At 44.7% G+C, this 19811-nt stretch overlaps 1 protein-coding gene across 2 annotated transcripts in view; it reads left to right on the top strand.

Annotated features, from left to right (window-relative positions):
- The window catches only part of DROSHA (drosha ribonuclease III), an 89391-nt gene that overhangs the window by 54006 nt on the left and 15574 nt on the right, over nt 1-19811 (top strand). For both annotated transcript variants that reach the window (XM_079984907.1, XM_079984906.1), the window contains exons 22-26: nt 1458-1560; nt 10404-10474; nt 13138-13182; nt 15128-15285; nt 17065-17170. In XM_079984907.1, coding sequence (XP_079841033.1) covers nt 1458-1560; nt 10404-10474; nt 13138-13182; nt 15128-15285; nt 17065-17170 — 483 coding nt within the window. The remainder of the gene's footprint in view (nt 1-1457; nt 1561-10403; nt 10475-13137; nt 13183-15127; nt 15286-17064; nt 17171-19811) is intronic.

The raw sequence follows: 19811 nt of genomic DNA, 5'->3' as shown, positions 1-19811 counted from the left end.
AGGTCCAGTCGTGGATGACTCTGGAGTTGCGACACTCATCTTGCTTTATTGGCCAAGGGAGCCGGGGTACAGCTTCCGGGTCATGCGGCCAGCATGACTAAGCCACTTCTGGTGAACCAGAGCAATGCACAGAAATGCCGTTTACCTTTCCTCTGGAGTGGTACCTATTTATCTACTTGCACTTTGACGTGCTTGCGAACTGCTAGGTTGGCAGGAGCAGGGACTGAGCAACAGGAGCTCACCGTCGTTGCGGGGATTCGAACCGCCGACCTTCTGATCGGCAAGACCTAGGCTCTGTGGTTTAACCCACAGAGCCACCCACGATATGTGCAGTTCTTACCCATAAAAATTTGTTCTGTGAACTGCCCTGAGACCTCTGGGTATAGGGTGGTATGGAAATTCAATTAATAATAAACAAACAAACATACATACATACATTGGTGGATGTGCAAATAGTGATGTAGATACTGGGCTATGGGATACTGGATTCTGTTGTACGTAGCATCCAAAGTATGGGTATTGGGAAGGTCTGGGAACAGGGTGGGTATGCTGGGAGTGTGATTGGGGCAGAATGGTGTGATCCTGATTCTCTACCCGCGTAGAGAATATATGCATAGGGTTAACATCCGAACCCGGGAGGCAACTTCAAAATACGTTTATATGAAATACATTTAAACTTCCAATTTCTGTATCCTTTTCTAAAGACCAACGTTTGAAACTCCCATTGTTCCAGGCCCATTTTGCAACAGGGAATTTCATCGATGTGAGCGGCTTCTGAGCTCTGGGCGCAGGACTGTGCCTAAAATTTCAGATTAAAACTGCAGAGTGGAAGGAAAGGAGGACCTTTTTCTGCCTCCTCACTTCCAGCTACTCTCCAAAGGCAGGAGAAGAGACCCTCTTAAGAATATTAGGGGAGTGGGCAGGGGAAGGACTAGATCATGTGAAAAATGAACATAATATTTTAGCTGCAGTTGGTTCATTTTCAGCTTTGTATTCTTGTTATTAAAAAAGTGCGCCTAGACATTTCGTTGTTGTGCTCTTAACCCCTGTTTAAGGTGCCCTTTAGCTCCTAGCTTTCGTATCTCAGTTTCTAACACTGCTAAAGACATTTTAAAAGGCTGGGCTTAATTTTCATTCCTGAGGATCTCGTTCTACAGAGTGTGAGTACTGTGGGATTAATGCAACATTTCCATCAACTATAATTTGGCATCTACTACATTCATCAAAATGTCATGCAAATTATAATAATTATGTGCAAGTAAATTGGCCAGTTAGCTTTGGCTCTCCAGCCCATTGTGTGTTTCCAATTTGACCTTCAACACTAAACAAGTTGTCCGAAGATGCCCTAACATTTACATATCCCTAACAGTGTGTGTTCCATGTGTTTCTGCACAGTGTCTTTGGTCTGTAGTTTGGGAACTCTTTCATCTTACAGAAACTGTCTTGGTCTTTTGTAGAAGCTGGAGCTGGATCGATTTATGCTTTATGCTCACGGGCCCGATCTTTGTCGAGAATCAGATCTGCGTCATGCAATGGCCAACTGCTTTGAAGCGTTGATAGGTGAGATACCTGCGCTGCGGCTTTTGTCATGCTAATTGTGTGTTTTGTTAATTTCCCATATATGTAAGAATTTCTTCTTTGGAAATAAGTCCGCAAATGGCTCTTCGACGTCGTAGCAAAATGAATATCAGATTCTTGGGACAAACTTAACAGACAGGAGGTCATCTTCGTGCTCTGTTTGTGTGGTTACCAGGACCTGCGACTTGCTTCTCTTGGACTCTGAAGTCCGGTTCAAACAAGCCACAGTTTATGAAGCCAGGAATGAGCATTGAGGCGAAGCGCTTCTCACTTTGTGCAACAGAATCAGATCACGTCTTATCAGCCTAGTTTGTTGACTGACATTAAGCCAGTTTCCCAGTTTGGACGTAACAGAGCCTTAATACATCCCAGGGATGAATAATAATAATAATAATAATAATATAATTTATTATTTATACCCCGCCCATCTGGCTGGGTTTCCCCAGCCGCTGTGGATGGCTCCCAACAGAATATTGAAAGCACAATAAAATATCAAACATTAAAAACTTCCCTAAACAGGGCTGCCTTCAGATGTTTTCTAAAAGTCAGATAGTTGTTTATTTCCTTGACATCTGATGAGAGGGCATTTCACAGGGCGGGCGCCACTACCAAGAAGGCCCTCTGCCTGGTTCCCTGTTACCTCACTTCTAGCAGTGAGGGAACCGCTAGAAGGCCCTCGGAGCTGGACCTCGGTGTCCGGGCTGAACAATGGGGGTAGAGATGCTCCTTCAGGTATACTAGGCCTTTGTTTTTTTTTTGGTTTTTTTGTAAAGATTTTTATTAATTTCCAATTTTTTAACAGAAACAAAAAACAACAAAAAACAGACAAACAAAAAACTCATATTTTCATAACCTTATTTTCATAACCCTCTTTTCCCGGACTTCCCCATACCTTTCCCTTTTTGCATCCTTAGTTTAGTACCATTATTCAGCAACCTATCTTGCCCAATTAAATATAAATTCGTCCTCTTTCTCTATTCCACCCTAAATTTTAAACCCAATTATCGCTGCAATTCTACGTCTTCTTTTCCCTCAGCATTTTAACACTCCTCAGTTTTATAATAATTCTTAAGATACATCTTAAATTTCTTCCAATCTTCTTCCACAGTCTCTTTCTCTTGGTCGCGGATTCTGCCGGTCATTTCTGCCAGTCCCATAAAGTCAATCACTTTCGCCTGCCATTCCTCCAGCGTGGGTAGCTCTTGTATCTTCCAATACTTTGCTAGAAGAATCCTTGCTGCCGTAGTAGCGTACAAAAAGAAATTCTTATCCTTCTTCAGCACCAACTGGCCGACCATACCCAAGAGAAATGCCTCTGGTTTCTTGTTAAAGGTGCACTTAAGCACTTTCTTAATTTCATTGTAAATCATTTCCCAGAAGGCCTTAATCTTTGGGCAGGTCCACCAAAGGTGGAAAAAGGTACCCTCAGTCTCTTTACATTTCCAGCATTTGTTATTGGGCAAATGATAAATCTTCGCAAGCTTGACTGGGGTCATGTACCACCTATAAATCATTTTCATTATGTTTTCTCGTAAGGCATTGCATGCCGTAAATTTAATACCTGTGGTCCATAACTGCTCCCAGTCAGCAAACATAATGTCATGACCTATGTCCTGTGCCCATTTAACCATAGCAGACTTCACTGTCTCATCTATTGTATTCCACTTCAACAGCAAGTTGTACATTCTTGATAAATTCTTAGTATTGGGTTCTAACAATTCTGTTTCTAATTTCGATTTCTCCACCTGGAAACCAATTTTCCTGTCTTGTTTGAAAGCCTCCATTATTTGAAAATAATGGAGCCAATCTCGTACCTTGGACTTTATTTTCTCATAACTTTGTAATTTAAATTCACCACCTTCTTGTTCTAAAATCTCAGAATATTTCGGCCAATTGGTTGTCATATTAAGTTTCTTTACCTCCTTAGCCTCCATAGGTGAAAGCCACCTGGGAGTTCTGTTTTCCAATAAATCTTTATACCGTATCCATACATTATATAGTGCTTTCCTGACAATGTGATTTTTGAAACCCTTATACACTTTAACCTTGTCATACCAGATATATGCATGCCAACCAAAATTATTATCAAATCCTTCCAAATCTAGAATGTCTGCATTTTCAAGAAGTAGCCAATCTTTTAACCAGCAGAAAGCTGCCGATTCATAGTAAAGTCTTAAGTCCGGCAGGGCAAACCCCCCTCTTTCTTTAGAGTCAGTAAGTATCTTAAACTTAATTCTGGGCTTTTTGCCCTGCCAGACAAATTTAGATATGTCTTTCTGCCACTTCTTGAAACAGTCCAGTTTATCAACAATTTGTAATGTCTGAAACAAAAATAACATTCTAGGCAATACATTCATTTTGATCACAGCAATTCGACCTAACAAGGAAAGCTTCAGGTTTGACCATATTTCTAAATCTTTCTTTATCTCAGTCCAGCACTTGTCATAGTTGTCCTTAAATAAGTTCACATTCTTAGATGTCATGTTAATCCCCAGGTATTTAACACTCTTTGCCACCACTAACCCAGTTTCCTCTTGGAATCTTTCCCTTTCCAGGTATACTAGGCCTTTGAGGCACACTTTTTGAGTGGCTGATCCACTGTCCCTCAGACCTTGTGGGGGGCTATACTATATTTTGGGGGGGAAAGCCCCACAAATAACCCAGAGATGCATTTTAAATAAAAGGGCACATTCTACTCATAAAAACACTCTGATTCCCGGATCGTCTGTGGGCCGGATGTAGAAGGCGATTGGGCCAGATCCGACCCCCAGGCCTTAGTTTGTCTACCCATGGTTTAGGGCTTTAAAGGTCAGCACCAACACTTTGAATTGTGCTCAGAAATGTACTGGGAGCCAATGTAGGTATTTCAGGACTGGTGTTATATGGTCTTGGAAACGTTGAAGTCCGTGCCCGCCTTGGAAAAGAGAAGGGAGGAGATGAAGGAGGAGCAATCAGCCATGGTGCTCATTCCCAGCTACATAAATTGTGGTTTATGAAGTCAGGAAAGAAAGTCCAACCTGAGACAGAATATGGACCAGTATGACTGTGGTGTGCTCCATCAAGTCAGTTCTCTGGTTCCTACTGTGAGGAATTGCATCTGACTTCTGTCTTAGTACAAATACTAGGTCATCAAAACATTTATGAGCTAAACTGAACAAAATTAAACTAAATTATGCTGGTGGGATTTAAGGTTACAAGCCCAATGCATGTTTATTTGGATTTGGGCTCTGCTGACCTCTGTTTAAGCTCTTGTTATTCTGAGTAGCAGTAATGGAGTGGTTTCCAAACTGGTTTTAAAGCTAAGTGCTGTTCGGTATAAGGAATTAAGTAGGCCCTGTCTGCCGGCTTGCAGTCTCTTGGACATTATAGAAGGAGGAACATAATAGGAAGGGAAACTGTGACAGGGGAGGGGATTAACTAATGGATAAAGACCAGAGGTTAGCACGCCTGACTCAAAAAGCTATTTAAAAAATGACATCTGATGGAGATGTTCTAGCAACAAGAGGGATGGCGTTGCAACGATCTGGAATAACGAGAAAAACAGCGTAGGTGAGGAGAAACTGCTGAGATTTTGGGTTTGATGAGGAGTAAAGTGCCTTTAGAACATAAAGAACAAGGAAGAGTATAGAAGAACAAGAAGCAGGAAGATGAGACGGAGCCGTACATGGAAACATCCATGAAAAGAAGTTTAAATTGGCTTCCATTTCCCTATAGGCCCTAGGCTAGACCATAGATGTTAACTTACAGATTTGAAAATAAGGGACCAGCAGCCTCGAAAATAAGGGATCAGCAGCCAAAATAAGGGATTTTCAGAGCACAGGTATGTTCAACTTCTGAGCCCCTCTGAGCCAAAGGCAGAAAGCCCAGCCAGCAGCCAAATGAAGCCTCAAGCAGTGGTTCCCACAGCACAGCAACCCAGCAAAGGGGATGCAGCAAGGAAAACCACCATCACCTCTCCGCTGGGAAACGCTGAGCAAAGGCGAGTCCCCAGGCAACGCGGCCAATTTGATCAGCACAAGGCATGCAAGCTCCACCCACCAGTCGTTCTTAGACTCCTTATTGGGTGAGTAACGCAGCCAAGCAACACAGTTGGAGCCTCCCTCCGCCCTGGCCGGCAGGGAGGGAGGGAGAGGAGCTGCTTCCTTTGAAACCCGGGAAATTTAAGGGACATCATCAATAAGGGACAGCAGCGGGACACAGCGCTGGGATAAGGGACTTTCCTGCCAAATAAGGGACGGTTGACAGCTATGGGCTAGACCAGGAAGGATTTAAAATAAATGAGAGTGGCCAAAGTTAAGAGAAAGGATGACCAAGTGTTTTCTGGTAAGAGAAGTAAGCAAGTTATTTGTAGTAGCAATGGAAATAAAGGAATGCTGGGAGATGCTTAAATGTTGGGACCGGTGAGAATTAGCTCTAGCAAAAAGACAAGGAAGATCAGTCGAAAAGAACCCTCCAGTGCATACTTCTTCAGGAGAAATAGAGACAGAACCAATAAAGAGGAAAGATGAGAGCCAGAACTCAAAGGATGAATCAAAAATTCAGTTTTAAATGAATTCAGTTTCAGAAAAGGAGCAGGCATCGTTCATTAAGAAACAGCTGAAAGGCAGGCAGAGATCTTAAACTGGGAAAGAGAAGCTGGGAGTGGAAAAATACAGTTGTAGGCTACCGGCTTGAAGAAGGAACACTAAAGGAACGAGTAAGGGAGTCCGACAGAAGTAAATACATAGCTGGGAGTTGAGGACAAAATCTTCTGGAACGCCAGCAGAAAGAAAGAAAGAAAAAAGGAAATAAAACTTTCAGTTGCGAGTGATAACCATCTTCAAATATCTAAAGGGCTGTCACGTGGAGGATGGAGCAAGGTTGCTTTCTCCTGCTCCGGAGGGTAGGACTCAAACCAATGGCTTCAAGCATAGCTGTCAAGTGTCCCTTATTTGGCGGGACAGTCCCTTATCCCAGCGCCATGTCCCGCTGCTGTCCCTTATTGATGATGTCCCTTAAATTTCCCGGGTTTCAAAGGAAGCAGCTCCTCTCCCTCCCTCCCGGCCGGCCAGGGAGGAGGGAGGCTCCAACTGTTTTGCTTGGCTGCATTGCTCACCCAATAAGAAGTCTAAGAACGACTGGGGGTGGAGCTTGCATGCCTTGTGCTGATCAAATCGGCTGCGTTGCCTGGGGACTCGCCTTTGCCCAGCGCTTCCCAGCGGAGAGGTGACGGTGGTTTTCCTTGAGGCTTCGTTTGGCTGCTGGCTGGGCTTTCTGCCTTTGGCTCGGAGGGGCTCAGAAGTTGAACATACCTGTGCTTGGAAAATCCCTTATTTTGGCTGCTGATCCCTTATTTTCGAGGCTGCTGGTCTCTTATTTTCAAATCTGTAAGTTGACAGCTATGGCTTCAAGTTGCAATAAGGGAGATTCGGACTAAACATCAGGAAGAACTTTCTGATGGCAAGTGTTCAGCAGTGGAACAGACTCCTGCAAGAGAGAGATGGTGGGCTTCCCTTCCTTGGAGTTTTTGAAGGAGGCGTGGGGTAGCGTCTGTCATTATGATCTAGTTGAGATTTCTCCACTGCAGCGGGTTGGGCTAGATGACCTACAGGGTCCCTTCCAATTCCACAATTCTGTGATTCAGCAAGAATCAAAGGTATTGAAGATTAGAGAAAGAGAGTCGGCAGCAGACGAGGAAAAAGAAGCCGGGCATCTAAGTGGAGATTGAAAGGGGGGAAGCCGAATTGTGCCATTTTTTAAAAAAACAAAGAAAAGTACAAGTATAGAAGAAACAGACAAATGGGAGGGGAGAAATAAAAACCCTATCATATCCGCTGCTGAAAACCAATTGGTTAAGCCGAGTGGGGAAATGAAGAAGGAATTGGAAGAAGGAACCACAGGAGTAGCATCATCTAATGGGGAAATCCATGTTTCAATAAGAGCAAAACAAGAAAAACGATCAGACATAGCAAAATCATTAAGTACGACAGCTTTATTAACTGTGGGGCGACGGTTTAATAAAGTGCAAGGAAGGAAAGGCTGCCACACAAGGAGGGGGAAGTAGATTAGCATTGCAGCGTTGTCGAGAAATGAGAGGACCGTGGTCACCAACAAAGGAAAGGAGAAACAGAATGATTAATTATTCCTAAAATAGTGGAAAGGGGGGGGGGCGAACACCCCGGGCTTCGAAAGCAGTCAGAATAATGAAGGGAGTGGGGTGGGGTGGAGAAATGCTAATTGATAAATGGCAAATGCTAATTTATATTTATTATATATATGTTTTATTTATTTATTAACATTCTTATGTTACATCGGTAAGCATTATCGTATTACATCACAAGGCTTATTATAATATAATTTTCAGCATGTATACAAAGCTAAAGAAAAGAAACAAGGACAAAAAACTATTCCAAAATCATATATGTACCAACACTTTGGACTTCCTGTCTATCCCGTTGTATATTCTTTTTTTACAAATGAATGTACTCTTATTATTGTCTATTTTAAATGCCAATTGATAAATGATACTTTGGCTTGCTGCCTTCCTAAAGGGGCTCGTTGTGTCTGATGATGACAGCTATCATGGTGTTCTCCAAGGAGGTGTCCGATTTTTAAATTTTATATTTATTCATTGAGTTTATATACCGCCCTATACCTGGAGGTCTCAGGGCGGTTCACAGAATAAAATCAAGAGGTGAAACTGCAAAATGCGTAATCACAATAAAAACAACAACCCGATAATGCTCCCCCCTCAAAAAAGCCACATAGGATGTCAACCAAATCAACCAAAGACCTGGTTGAAGAGGAACGTTTTTGCCTGGCGCCTAAAGGTGTATAATGAAGGCGCCAGGCGAACTTCCCTGGGGAGAGCATTCCACAGGCGGGGAGCCACTGCAGAGAAGGCCCTGTCTCATGTTGTCACCCTCTTCTGGACCTCTCAAGGAGGAGGCACATGAAGAAGGGCCTCAGAAGATGATCTCAGGGTCTGGCTAGGTTCCCATCAGCCCCAACCAAGGTAGCCCCATGGTCAGGTATCATGAGAGTTGTAGCCCAATGACGTCCAGAGGGCACCCCATCAGCTATCCCCGCGCCTGCTGCTGTACCCCCCACTCTGTCTTGGAAGAGGCTGTCCCCATAACACCTTGCCCTTGCAAGTAATAATGGCAGCAGCAGCTGGATCCACTCTGTCCTCGTCTTCTGGTCTTGGCCTCCTAGTTTGATGCTCTATGGACCTCTTGTTAGTCTAAATCAATCAATCAGTCAATCTTTATTACGGCCCAGAGACCCAACAAATCGTTACAAAGCAATGCACAATTCAGACAGCCTACCTCCAGGTTAAACAAGCATTTTGTTCAGACTTAAAGATAGGGATCATTGGTTCTTGCAACCACTGATAAAAACTTTGCCGCTGCTAATGTTCTAGTGTTTGTCCGGTCTACCAATAGGAACCTGACATAGTGAGCCTATGATTTTCCCTGGAAAGGTACCAGCAAGGGTAATATCAGTCTAAATCCCTTTGTTCCTCAAGGGGACGGGTAGTCAGCAGGGAGACGAGATAGAGGGAATTGGCGGAAAAGGGAGACGAGGAGAAAGAGGTGGAAAAGAAAAGAAAACTTGCAAGCGATGGGATGATGCAGAACAGAAGCGCCTGAATCTCATCCTTATGCATTTTGCCTTGCCTTGGAAAATGGATTCTAGCTCTTTGCGTTCTGCCTTGGGCTGTATTGCGTTCCGTCAGATCAAGATAAGGGGGTTGTGGGTGGGGGAAGCTGTGCTTTCCAACTCTGCTTCGCTTCTTACACATGCTTTGATGTTCAGCGTTTAAAAAAATAAACGGGACGGGGGGAGAGAGGTACAATTCCAGTGCATTTGGGACAAGGAAGGACAGGCCGTCTCTCCTAGGAGCTAGCTGACATTTATTTGGCAAAGGGAAGCCAGGGCATCGTGTGTGTGTGTGTGTGTGTGTGTGTGTGTGGTTTTTTTATTTTAATTTTGGTCACCTGAGTGCACCATGCTACACGGGGCTGTGGTGGAGCGTCGGCCCCAGGCATAGCAAAGGGAAGCTTGGGTTTCGTTTGGCATTTGTAGGGGTCATGGCAAAGCAGCAGACTTTCACAAACCAGGACTGAATAATAAGGAAGTGCCACTCAAGTACAGTGGTACCTCAGGTTACAGACGCTTCAGGTTACAGACTCCGCTAACCCAGAAATAGTACCTCGTGTTAAGAACTCAGGATGAGAACAGAAATCGTGCGGCGGCAGCAGGAGGCTGCATTAGCTAAAGTGGTGCTTCAGGTTAAGAACAGTTTCAGGTTAAGAACGGACCTCTGGAACAAATTAAGTACTTAACCCGAGGTACCACTGTACGTTCTTGTGTGTGTGTCTGGGTCAGTCTAAATCCCTTTGTTCCTTAAGGGGGACGGTTTTTTAGCAGGGAGGTGAGATAGAGGGAACAGCAGATAGAGATGAGATAGAGAGGATCAGCTAAAAATGGTTAGTCTTTGGTTATTTTTCGAGCTGTTTAAATATTCCCTTTGCAGCAGGTATGAAGAACCTTTTTTTCTTTTTTCTTTTGAGGGGTAATCCATTGGGGATAATTCTGTCAGGGTTTGTATGGTGACTGTAGACAAGGCTCAAGGCAGCAATGGAAAAAAATCCTCTCTCTATACCTCTGGGTATAGGGCGGTATATAAATTCAAGAAACAATAATTAGAATCTCATTCTGTCCTCCTGCTCTCGCCAGAACATCTACGCATTTTCTTTCTTCCTGGCTCAGGCTCACAGCTTGCGTTCCCGGGCAATCTCTTGAATGTTAATGCGCATCTTATGGCAAATTTTGTCACGCAGGGGCAGTTTACTTGGAGGGAAGCCTGGAGGAAGCCAAGCAGCTTTTTGGACGCTTGCTATTTAACGGCAAGGTATGACTTTATCCATAGCCTCATTGCGCCTTCCGACACGTCTCTTGCTTACAAAATCAATTTGAGTTATGCTGTGGTTCATTAAAGGGAGTGTTTCAAAGGAAAATGGAAAGGCTTCCTGCTTTTCAGAACATCCTGGCTTTATATAGCAGCAGCATTTTTTTTTTATTGTCATTAAGTGTGCTCTGCTGCAAAACAGGGATGCGCAGGGTGGTTTTCAGAAGCAGCGCAGGGAGTGTTTGTCCCTTCTCTCCCCACCCCCCATGCGCTGCTTTTATTTTACAATCCCTCTTTCCCCCGCTTGCCGCAGCAAAGACCCATTCAGTCATTCGTTCAATTGGTTAGAGCAGGGTTTCCTGAACTCGGGTCTCCAGCTGCTGCCGGACTACAAATCCCATCATCCTTAGCTCCCAGGGATGGTGGGAGTTGTAGTCCCAAAACAACTGGGAACCCAAGTTTGGAAAACCATGAAGAGTATTTAAATGCCACCCTATAATGGAGTTGGGACGCGGGTGGCGCTGTGGGTTAAATCACAGAGCCTAGGACTTGCCGATCAGAAGGTCGGCGGTACGAATCCCCGCAACGGGTGAGCTCATGTTGTTCAGTTCCTGCTCCTGCCAACCTAGCAGTTTGAAAGCATGTCAGACTGCAAGTAGATAAATAGGTACTGCTCTGGTGGGAAGGAAAACGGCGTTTCCGTGCGCTGCTCTGGTTCACCAGAAGCGGCTTAGTCATGCTGGCCACATGACCTGGAAGCTGTACGCCGGCTCCCTTGGCCAATAAAGCAAGATGAGCGCCGCAACCCCAGAGTCGGCCACGACTGGACCTACTGGTCAGGGGTCCCTTTACCTTTACTTATAATGGAGTTATCACCAGGGGGGGGGATCAGAACCAGAAATAAAGATATTTAATATTCAGCAATAATAAAAACAACACAAATGCAGCATAGGAACCCGTGTTGCAGAGGCTAAAAACAGACTAAAGGGCGTGGGAGAATAAAAAGGCCTTTGTGTGGCACCCGAATGACACCAAGGCAGGCACAAGGTGAGCGTCTCTGGGGAAGACATTCCACAGCTGGGGAGCCAACACTGAAAAAGGCCCTGCCCTCCCCTAACTCAGTGGGAATGCTCAGAGAAAGGGTTCCAGAGAAGATCTACAATTCCAAATAGATATACATGAAGGGGGGAAAGTATTCTGGTCCCAAACTGTGAAGGACCTTAAAGGTCATTTGGAGTAGGAAAGTGTCTAGGAGTGGGGGAAGTCGAGGAGGCGACAGTGATTGTAAGTAAAAAGCAAAAGGCATGGAGAAGGAGATGCATCAGCTGAGGCAAGACCCTTCAGGTAGCCGGCCTTCCTGAGCTTCCTCAACACTTACATGCAGTTCTTCTCCTCTACCCCAATGGTGTAGCATGGGTTGCCAGAGCCCAGGGGATGGGAGGGAGGTAAATGGACAGAGTACGCATGCGCCACCCAAGAGATTGCAGGCACGAATATAAGAAGAGTCGTTCCATTGCCTGGAGAGGTCACTTCCTGGTTCACATGCAGAAGACTTTTTCAGCAGATCCCAGTGTCGGAAGTGCACAGCTGTATTGAGGCAGCACTGGGTGTTGAAATTTGGTGTCCCCTAACAATTTTGTTCTCGAAATTTGTGTTCTCGAAGCTACTAACATGAGTTTGACCAAACTGTGGGAGGCAGTGGAAGACAGGAGTGCCTGGGCGTGCTCTGGTCCATGGGGTCACGAAGAGTCAGACACAACGAAACAACAACAACAATTTTGTGCCCGGGGTAACTGCCCTCTTGCCCCCCCCCAAAGAAAAATTAATCACTGCTCTACCCTGGCTCTGATCCTGCCACGGCTCACAGCTTCTGCTGTACACTGACTCAGCTGCCTGTATCCCAGCCCTGAAACATAAGTGTTAAGATGCGCTCCCCGGGATTCAGGCTGCTGCCTGCTATCCGTAAGCCTTGGAAGCCCGGCAGGAACTCCCGCCGGGCTATGAAGGCTTGCGGATAACTGCCCAAAGCCCAGGGCACTCCCGTCGCGCTCCGAAGGCTTGCGGATAGCTTCCTAAAGCCTGGCGTGCACCGACCCCTCTCGCTCTCCAGGCTTCAGCGAAAGCCTGCATTCGCTCCATAGGACGCACACACATTTCCCCTTCATTTTTGGAGGGGAAAAAGTGCATCCTATAGAGCCAAAAATACGGTAATTGGTTTTGTGCATGTATCTGCCTTCGAGTATAATAGAATCCTACTGTATTATGTGGTCGCGTTCTTTGGGTTTGTGTTGAGGTTTCCCTTCCCTTTCAGATGTAAGATGTCCCTTTCAGGCTGGGGTTCTTATCCTTTTACTAAACTTTTAAGCAAAAAAAAAAGGGAGGGGAGAGAAGGTAACCTGTTACATAGTTCAAGAATTGTGTGTGTGTTCGTTTTCTCCTTCCACCTAATGGATATGCACTAAATGGATGCGCTACAGGCAGTTTAAGCAGAGAGTGCCCGCTTTCAAAAAAATTAGCTTGCCGGCACTATTGAAATCGCAAAAAAAAAAAAGCAGAGTCAGCATCTGAGCCCATTTCAGTACTTCGCAGAATGACATTTTATTTAGCAATGTGGAATTTGTTAAACGGCTCCCGTGAGCTTTAAAAGCGTCTCTCGATGTTTGCAGGACCTGCGGGAAGTATGGCTTAATTATCCGCTGCACCCTCTCCAAGTAAGTGTCTCCCTTTTCCGTAAGGAATTTCAGAGTGCTTTTCTTCTTCTTGCTCTCCCCCCTCGTTCCCAAGGATGCCTTTTTAGCGGCATTCAGCTGCGCTGACATCTCTGAACGGCTAGCAGGCACATAGCCTTTGTGAATTTCTTTTGTGGCTAATAACTGTCGAGAGCTCGGGCTCAAGGGGGGGGCAAGGACTTCAGAGTACCTCAGGCAACAGGAAGGCAGTAATTTGGCAGGTGGGTGGCAGACACAGGACAGGTGAGCGGCAGATTTATAGTCTGGTGGCAAAAAGGGGGGGGGGGGAATAACCAGACCGTCTTCCTTGCTAGAAAATCTCCCCAACAAAGAGTGCAACAAAAATGGGAGCTTTTTTAGCAGACAGCATCACGTGGTCGGCCTCTTACTTCCTGATTCCTCTCAGCTTCAGGACCTTTCTGGGCTGTGGAGTGACTCTCCCAGGTGAACCTGGGATCCAGTTCTTTCCCTGGACAGCAGCCCTAGTAGTGAATGATCCGCAGGGATTCCTAGTTTGAAGTCATCCTTGCTTTGGACAGTAAGCTTCCTGGGAAGAATGCCTATTCGTTGAGCATAATGGCAAGGGTGCCATCATCTCAAATTTAACAACACCGTTAAATAATGCATCTGATGTTTATATTTTTTATATTTTTTGAATGCCTCCATCCCCTTCACGTACATTATGGAGGTCACCAGGAAATCTGTAAGCACTGGCAATGGTCTCTCTTCCTCCAACTCCAAATAGTATTAGAAACAAATAGTACTTTCAGTATTTTTGTGAGAATGAGTGGCATGAACATGTACCGTAAGTGATTCATGCTGAAATCCCACCATTCAAAACTACCTGTGCAGGTGGTCCACATATGACTTTATCAGTGTTGTGAAAGGGCCACAAAGAAGTTGAAATCCTCTACCTTTTCCTGTTGCGAAAACTCAGTCTAAATGATGGCTGAAAGAATTCTCTGTACTCGGGATCTGCCCATAGAAAAGCTACTTCTCAGCAAACGGGGACAAAACCCTTTTGAAAAATGTTAATTATGCTCCTGCAAAACCCCAAAGTATGAGCATTGTATTATCATTTAGCAAGCATTCCTGCTAGCTTCTCGCTGAAATAATTTAATTTGAAGATACTAAATTAGAGAAAGAAGGGGGAGAAGTTGATAGTGAAATACTGAAGTTACTCGCTATACACACACACACACAGCTGTACCTTGGAAGTTGAATGGAATCCGTTCTGGAAGTCCGTTAGACTTCCTAAACGTTCGGAAACCAAAACGCGGCTTCTGATTGGCTGCAGGAAGCTCAGACGTTTGGCTCCCAAAAATAGTTTGAAAACCAGAACACTCAGTTCCGGGTTTCGATCATTCGGGAGCCGATTAGTTCGGGAGCCAAGGCATTTGAGATCCAAGGTACGACTGTGTATAAAAGAAACATTTGAACCAAGACTTTTTCTTTAAAAAAATATTATTTATGTTTATCTCCTTCTAATCCTCAGCATACAATTGCTGTCAGGACAGTGGAACAACAGAAAACACGAATAGGGCCAGTTTTTTTAAAATAAATAAATCACTAAAATAGCAAAAGGTGTAATCAATCCATTGAGAAAAGCTAATAAAAAATAATATTGTTGAATGTATGCAGGAAAGGCCAGAGCGCTCAAAGGCCCTAGTGACGTTGATCTTTTTGCTTCAGAATTATTTGCTGCCTTTCAATCTGTTAAAAAAAAAAATGTGGTCCAGACTTTATTAAGGTAATATGCAGTAGCCACTGAAAATCTGCTTTGTTGTGTTTCGGCCCCATGTCTCCTCGGTAATATGCAAAGTAAAAATCACAGTGTTCATTATTTTGTCAGCTCCAGCTTCCTAAATTGGGCCTTAAATCTTTCTTCTAAGTTCACGCTGTTCTCTGCGTTCATATTTCTTTACAGCTACAAGAGTCCAATACTGACCGACAGCTGATTGAGACATCTCCTGTGCTCCAGAAATTGACCGAGTTCGAGGAAGCCATCGGAGTAATTTTCACTCACGTTCGGCTTCTGGCCCGGGCTTTCACTTTGAGAACTGTCGGATTCAACCACCTGACTCTGTGAGTTCGTTGGGCATTTCTTTCTCCCCCCCGCCCCCTCAGTAAAGTTTATGGTTATTGCATTTTAGAACATACCGTATTTACACGAATCTAATGCTCCATCGAATCTAAGGCGCACCTCAATTTTCAAAACCTTGAAACCCCAGAAAAGTATTGACTGGCGCCATCAAATCTCATGCGCGCGCTAATTTCTGTGGTGTAATTTGCCCCCCCCCCCAGGTGCGCATTGCACCCGAATAAATACGGTGTATGAAACAGAGAGAACAGTTACAGCAACCGGCAAAAATTAAAATGCGGAAAATTAAACTGTAAAATAGGCCTGGAGAATGCGTTGGAAAGTTTGCTGGTGGTTTTAAAATGGATCTCAGGCGTTCTTTTCTGAACAGGCAGCTTTGTCCAGTTTGCCAGCTGTGGATGCTCCTGGATAGGGATCGCCTGATCATGGTAGACCAACTTCATGACTGGATCACTGTAACACGCTGCCCAGAAGCACCAGCCGGTGCAGAATGAGGCGGTCAAACTGCCGAGGAAGGGGCTGTGCCAACAAAACTGGTCCGTTTTCCCTCTTCCCTCAAGTCTTCACCCTTGTCACCCTCTATGAGTTGGGGGTGGCTTCCTTAAGTGGGGAAACTCCAGTTCTTGTGGAGACGGGAAGGTGTGGTGTAGTGGTTAAGAGCGGTGGACTCGTAATCTGGGGAACCGGGTTCGCGTCTCCACTACTCCACATGCAGCTGCTGGGTGACCTTGGGCCAGTCATACTTCTCTGAAGTCTCTCAGCCCCACTCACCTCACAGAGTGCTTGTTGTGGGGGAGGAAGGGAAAAGAGAATGTTAGCCACTTTGAGACTCCTTCGGGTAGTGATAAAGCGGGATATCAAATCCAAACTCTTCTAATAAAATGCGAGGGAAACCACCACAAGACCCTCACAATTCATGTTGGGTGATAGGAATGGTGATCTACGAGGACAAAAATATCATAGAAATATTTGAAACCTATTTGAAATGACTCGCCTGTTTAGTGCTTTTGGGTGGGGCGGGGACACATGCGGTTCTTTTTATAGATAATGTATATATATTATGATATGATTATACAGTCGTACCTTGGATCCTGAACTCCTTGTAAGTTGAACATTTTGGCTGCCGAACGCCCCAAACCCAGAATTGAGTGTTCCGGTTTGTGAATGTTCTTTGGAACCCAAACGTCTGATGCTGCTTCTGTGGCTTCCGATTGGCTGCAAGAGCTTCCTTGGTTTCCGAACGTTTTGGAAGTCAAACGACTGTGATATTATATTATTATTATTATGATATTATTAAATGTAATATAATAATTATGTATACTTTTATATATTTTATATATTATATATATTATATATTATAAATAATTTTCATTTTCAAATTTTATATCACAAATTAAACATTTTTTATTTTACCATACATTTATTGACTTCCCTCCCCTTCCAACGTTCATTTCACTTTCTCACCATTCCTGCATATTTTGATATATCCATCTAGTTCTATTCTCCTATCTTCAGTACTTATTATACTGTCAATTTTACTTTAACACTGCCAGCGTTTTCAACTGTACACAATTGTTTCCCATATACTCGACAAAATATTCCCACTCCTCCTTCAATGCCTTGCGCAGGAGCCATGCTAAATCGTTCCAATTTTAGCTTACGTGCCGCCAAAGTGAGCCCAACGCACATGTAGTTCTATAACGAGGAAAGGCTTATTTTTCTATCTTATCAACTTTATTGTTTTCTACCTCTTTCTGTTTCAGGGGCCACAATCAGAGGATGGAATTCTTGGGGGATTCCATAATGCAGCTGGTGGCCACAGAGTATTTATTCATACATTTCCCGGATCATCATGAAGGGCACCTAACGGTGAGATTGCCACCTGTCACTCTTCTCCGGGAGCAGAACTTGACAAGTCAGAGGGGGCAGGAGAGACAGAGGCCAGGGGGAAAGAGAGAAGGAATTGCAGAAGCAGCGAGTGACTTATTCTGGGCTTAATGAAGATCCACAACCTCAGCGCGCTGCCTGCTCTTAATAAGGTTTTGTTAATTTGAAGATGTGAATCCAGCCGTGATCAACGAAGTTTTGATTCTTGCCACCCAGGCATGATGTCTTCTCTTCTTTAAAGCAGGTCAATAGCTTTAATAACCGCCATGATTAACTTGTTCCACCTCAAAACTACAAGTAGCGCTTGTTTCATTAACAAGCACTTGGGGTAGACAGATACTATGAACATGGGGTCTGTAGGAATGCTTTGGGGGGGCAGTTTCGGGGCTAATAGGTAGCTCAAAGCAACAAACAAATCAAGTTTGCCTTTCTTTTTAAGAATAGCTGCTTCGTTTCAGTAACACGCAAGTGTCGGGTGGTCTCTCTACTGTTCAACTAGACATTTATCGCAACTTGCTTACCTTGCCCCATAGAACTGAATGGGAGCCCTTTAGAATCAATCCTTCAAGCCGAATACCTCCCACCATAGAAAGGCTTTCCTACTCATGCTTCTGCCCCCCCCCCCATCACATGTGGTCCCAGGGCACAGCACGATAAGCCGCTTAAAACCACGACAAACCAATCTTTGAATAAGTACCATTGTTATTTGTTGTTGTTTAGTCGTTTAGTTGTGTCTGACTCTTCGTGACCCCATGGACCAGAGCACGCCAGTCACTTCTGTCTTCCACTGCCTCCCGCAGTTTGGTCAAACTCATGCTGGTAGCTTCGAGAACACTGCCCAACCATCTCGTCCTCTGTAGTCCCCTTCTCTTTGTGCCCTCAATCTTTCCCAACATCAGGGTCTTTTCCAGGGAGTCTTCTCTTCTCATGAGGTGGCCAAAGTATTGGAGCCTCAGCTTCACGATCTGTCCTTCCAGTGAGCACTCAGGGCTGGTTTCCTTAAGAATGGATAGGTTTGATCTTCTTGCAGTCCATGGGACTCTCAGGAGTCTCCTCCAGCACCATAATTCAAAAGCATCAATTCTTCGGCGATCAGCCTTCTTTATGGTCCAGCTCTCACTTCCATACACCACTACTGGGAAAACCATAGTTTTTACTATACGGACCTTTGTTGGCAAGGTGATGTCTCTGCTTTTTAAGATGCTGTCTAGGTTTGTCATTGCTTTTCTTCCAAGAAGCAGGCGTCTTTTAATTTCGTGACTGCTGTCACCATCTGCAGTGATCATGGAGCCCAATAAAGTAAAATCTCTTACTGCCTCCATTTCTTCCCCTTCTATTTGCCAGGAGGTGATGGGACCAGTGGCCATGATCTTCGTTTTTTTGATGTTGAGCTTCAGACCCTATTTTGCACTCTCCTCTTTCACCCTCATTAAAAGGTTCTTTAATTCCTCCTCACTTTCTGCCATCAAGGTTGTGTCATCTGCATATCTGAGGTTGTTGATATTTCTTCCGGCAATCTTAATTCCGGCTAGGGATTCATCCAGCCCAGTGAGGGCAAATCAAAGAGATAAGACGAAACACAGCTAACAACATCTCAGTGCTCAGTCTAGAAATGATATCATCCGGTCAATGCCTGTGCATTTCCAGAAAGAAAAAGGTCGGCCGTGGTTGCAGTGTTCAAAATTTGCCAGGCGCCTTCTGCACCTGGCTATTGACCACTTACAACTAAGTGAAGATGCCCATCGACCAGGAGGGCACCAGTCTCCTCCACCATCTGGAGATGCGTGCCTGGGGATCCTTGGATCACACACTGATACTCCACCCTGTAGAATCCTATCTGTTATATGTTATCTGCACAATCAGGATGAATTTAAGGAACCCAAAGCTTGTCTTGGAAAACACAACTTTTGAGCTGCTTGGCCCCAAAATGGCAACCAGGCACTGTAACCCCAGTTTAAGGAATCCTTTGGCGCCAAGCTTGTACATCTGAGTTTCTGCATAGTTAGGGCGCCATTTTGCTACACTGACTGGAGTGCGACTACAATCCAGGAAACTCGCTTTTATTTACATATAATGATCCTATATCATTCGCCTTTGTGCTAGCCAGAAGGAGAAGCCTCTCCTAGAAATTTCTTTCCGAATGCGGCCAAACCTTTTTTTAAAGAGTTCTGCAGCTCAAAGAAGACCCAGTTTTGACTTATGCTGTCCATCCCTTCCAATCCTCCCTCTCATTTGCTCTCTTCTACATATTTCTACTCGGTCAGTAGCCCCGAGGAAGGCTAACCCCTGATTTCAAAGACCCAAGTGCTCTTTGAACTTGCAGCTGAAGTGCAGGGCATTTTAATGTTTAACCAAAGTTACGTTTTAAGCAGCGAGCGCGTTTTCCCTCCACACCGCTTTCTCCCTCGGTCCCCTTCCTTTGCCTTCTGCCCGAAACCTTCTCTTAAGCATAATTTGAGCCTGTCTCCCTTCTGTCTTCTGATGAATAAATATGACATGTTAAATTTCCTTATCAGCGGGCCTGCCCCCTCTCCCAAGCTCCCTTTCATCTGATCAGACTGAAATAAGCTTTCAAAAGTTGCTTTTATGTTTCGGGCGCGCGTTAACGTTTCGTTTCGCCCCG

Source organism: Podarcis cretensis (genome assembly GCF_951804945.1).
Source record: "Podarcis cretensis genome assembly, chromosome: 7".
NCBI lineage: Eukaryota > Metazoa > Chordata > Lepidosauria > Squamata > Lacertidae > Podarcis > Podarcis cretensis.
This window is presented reverse-complemented; position numbering and strand designations above follow the sequence as displayed.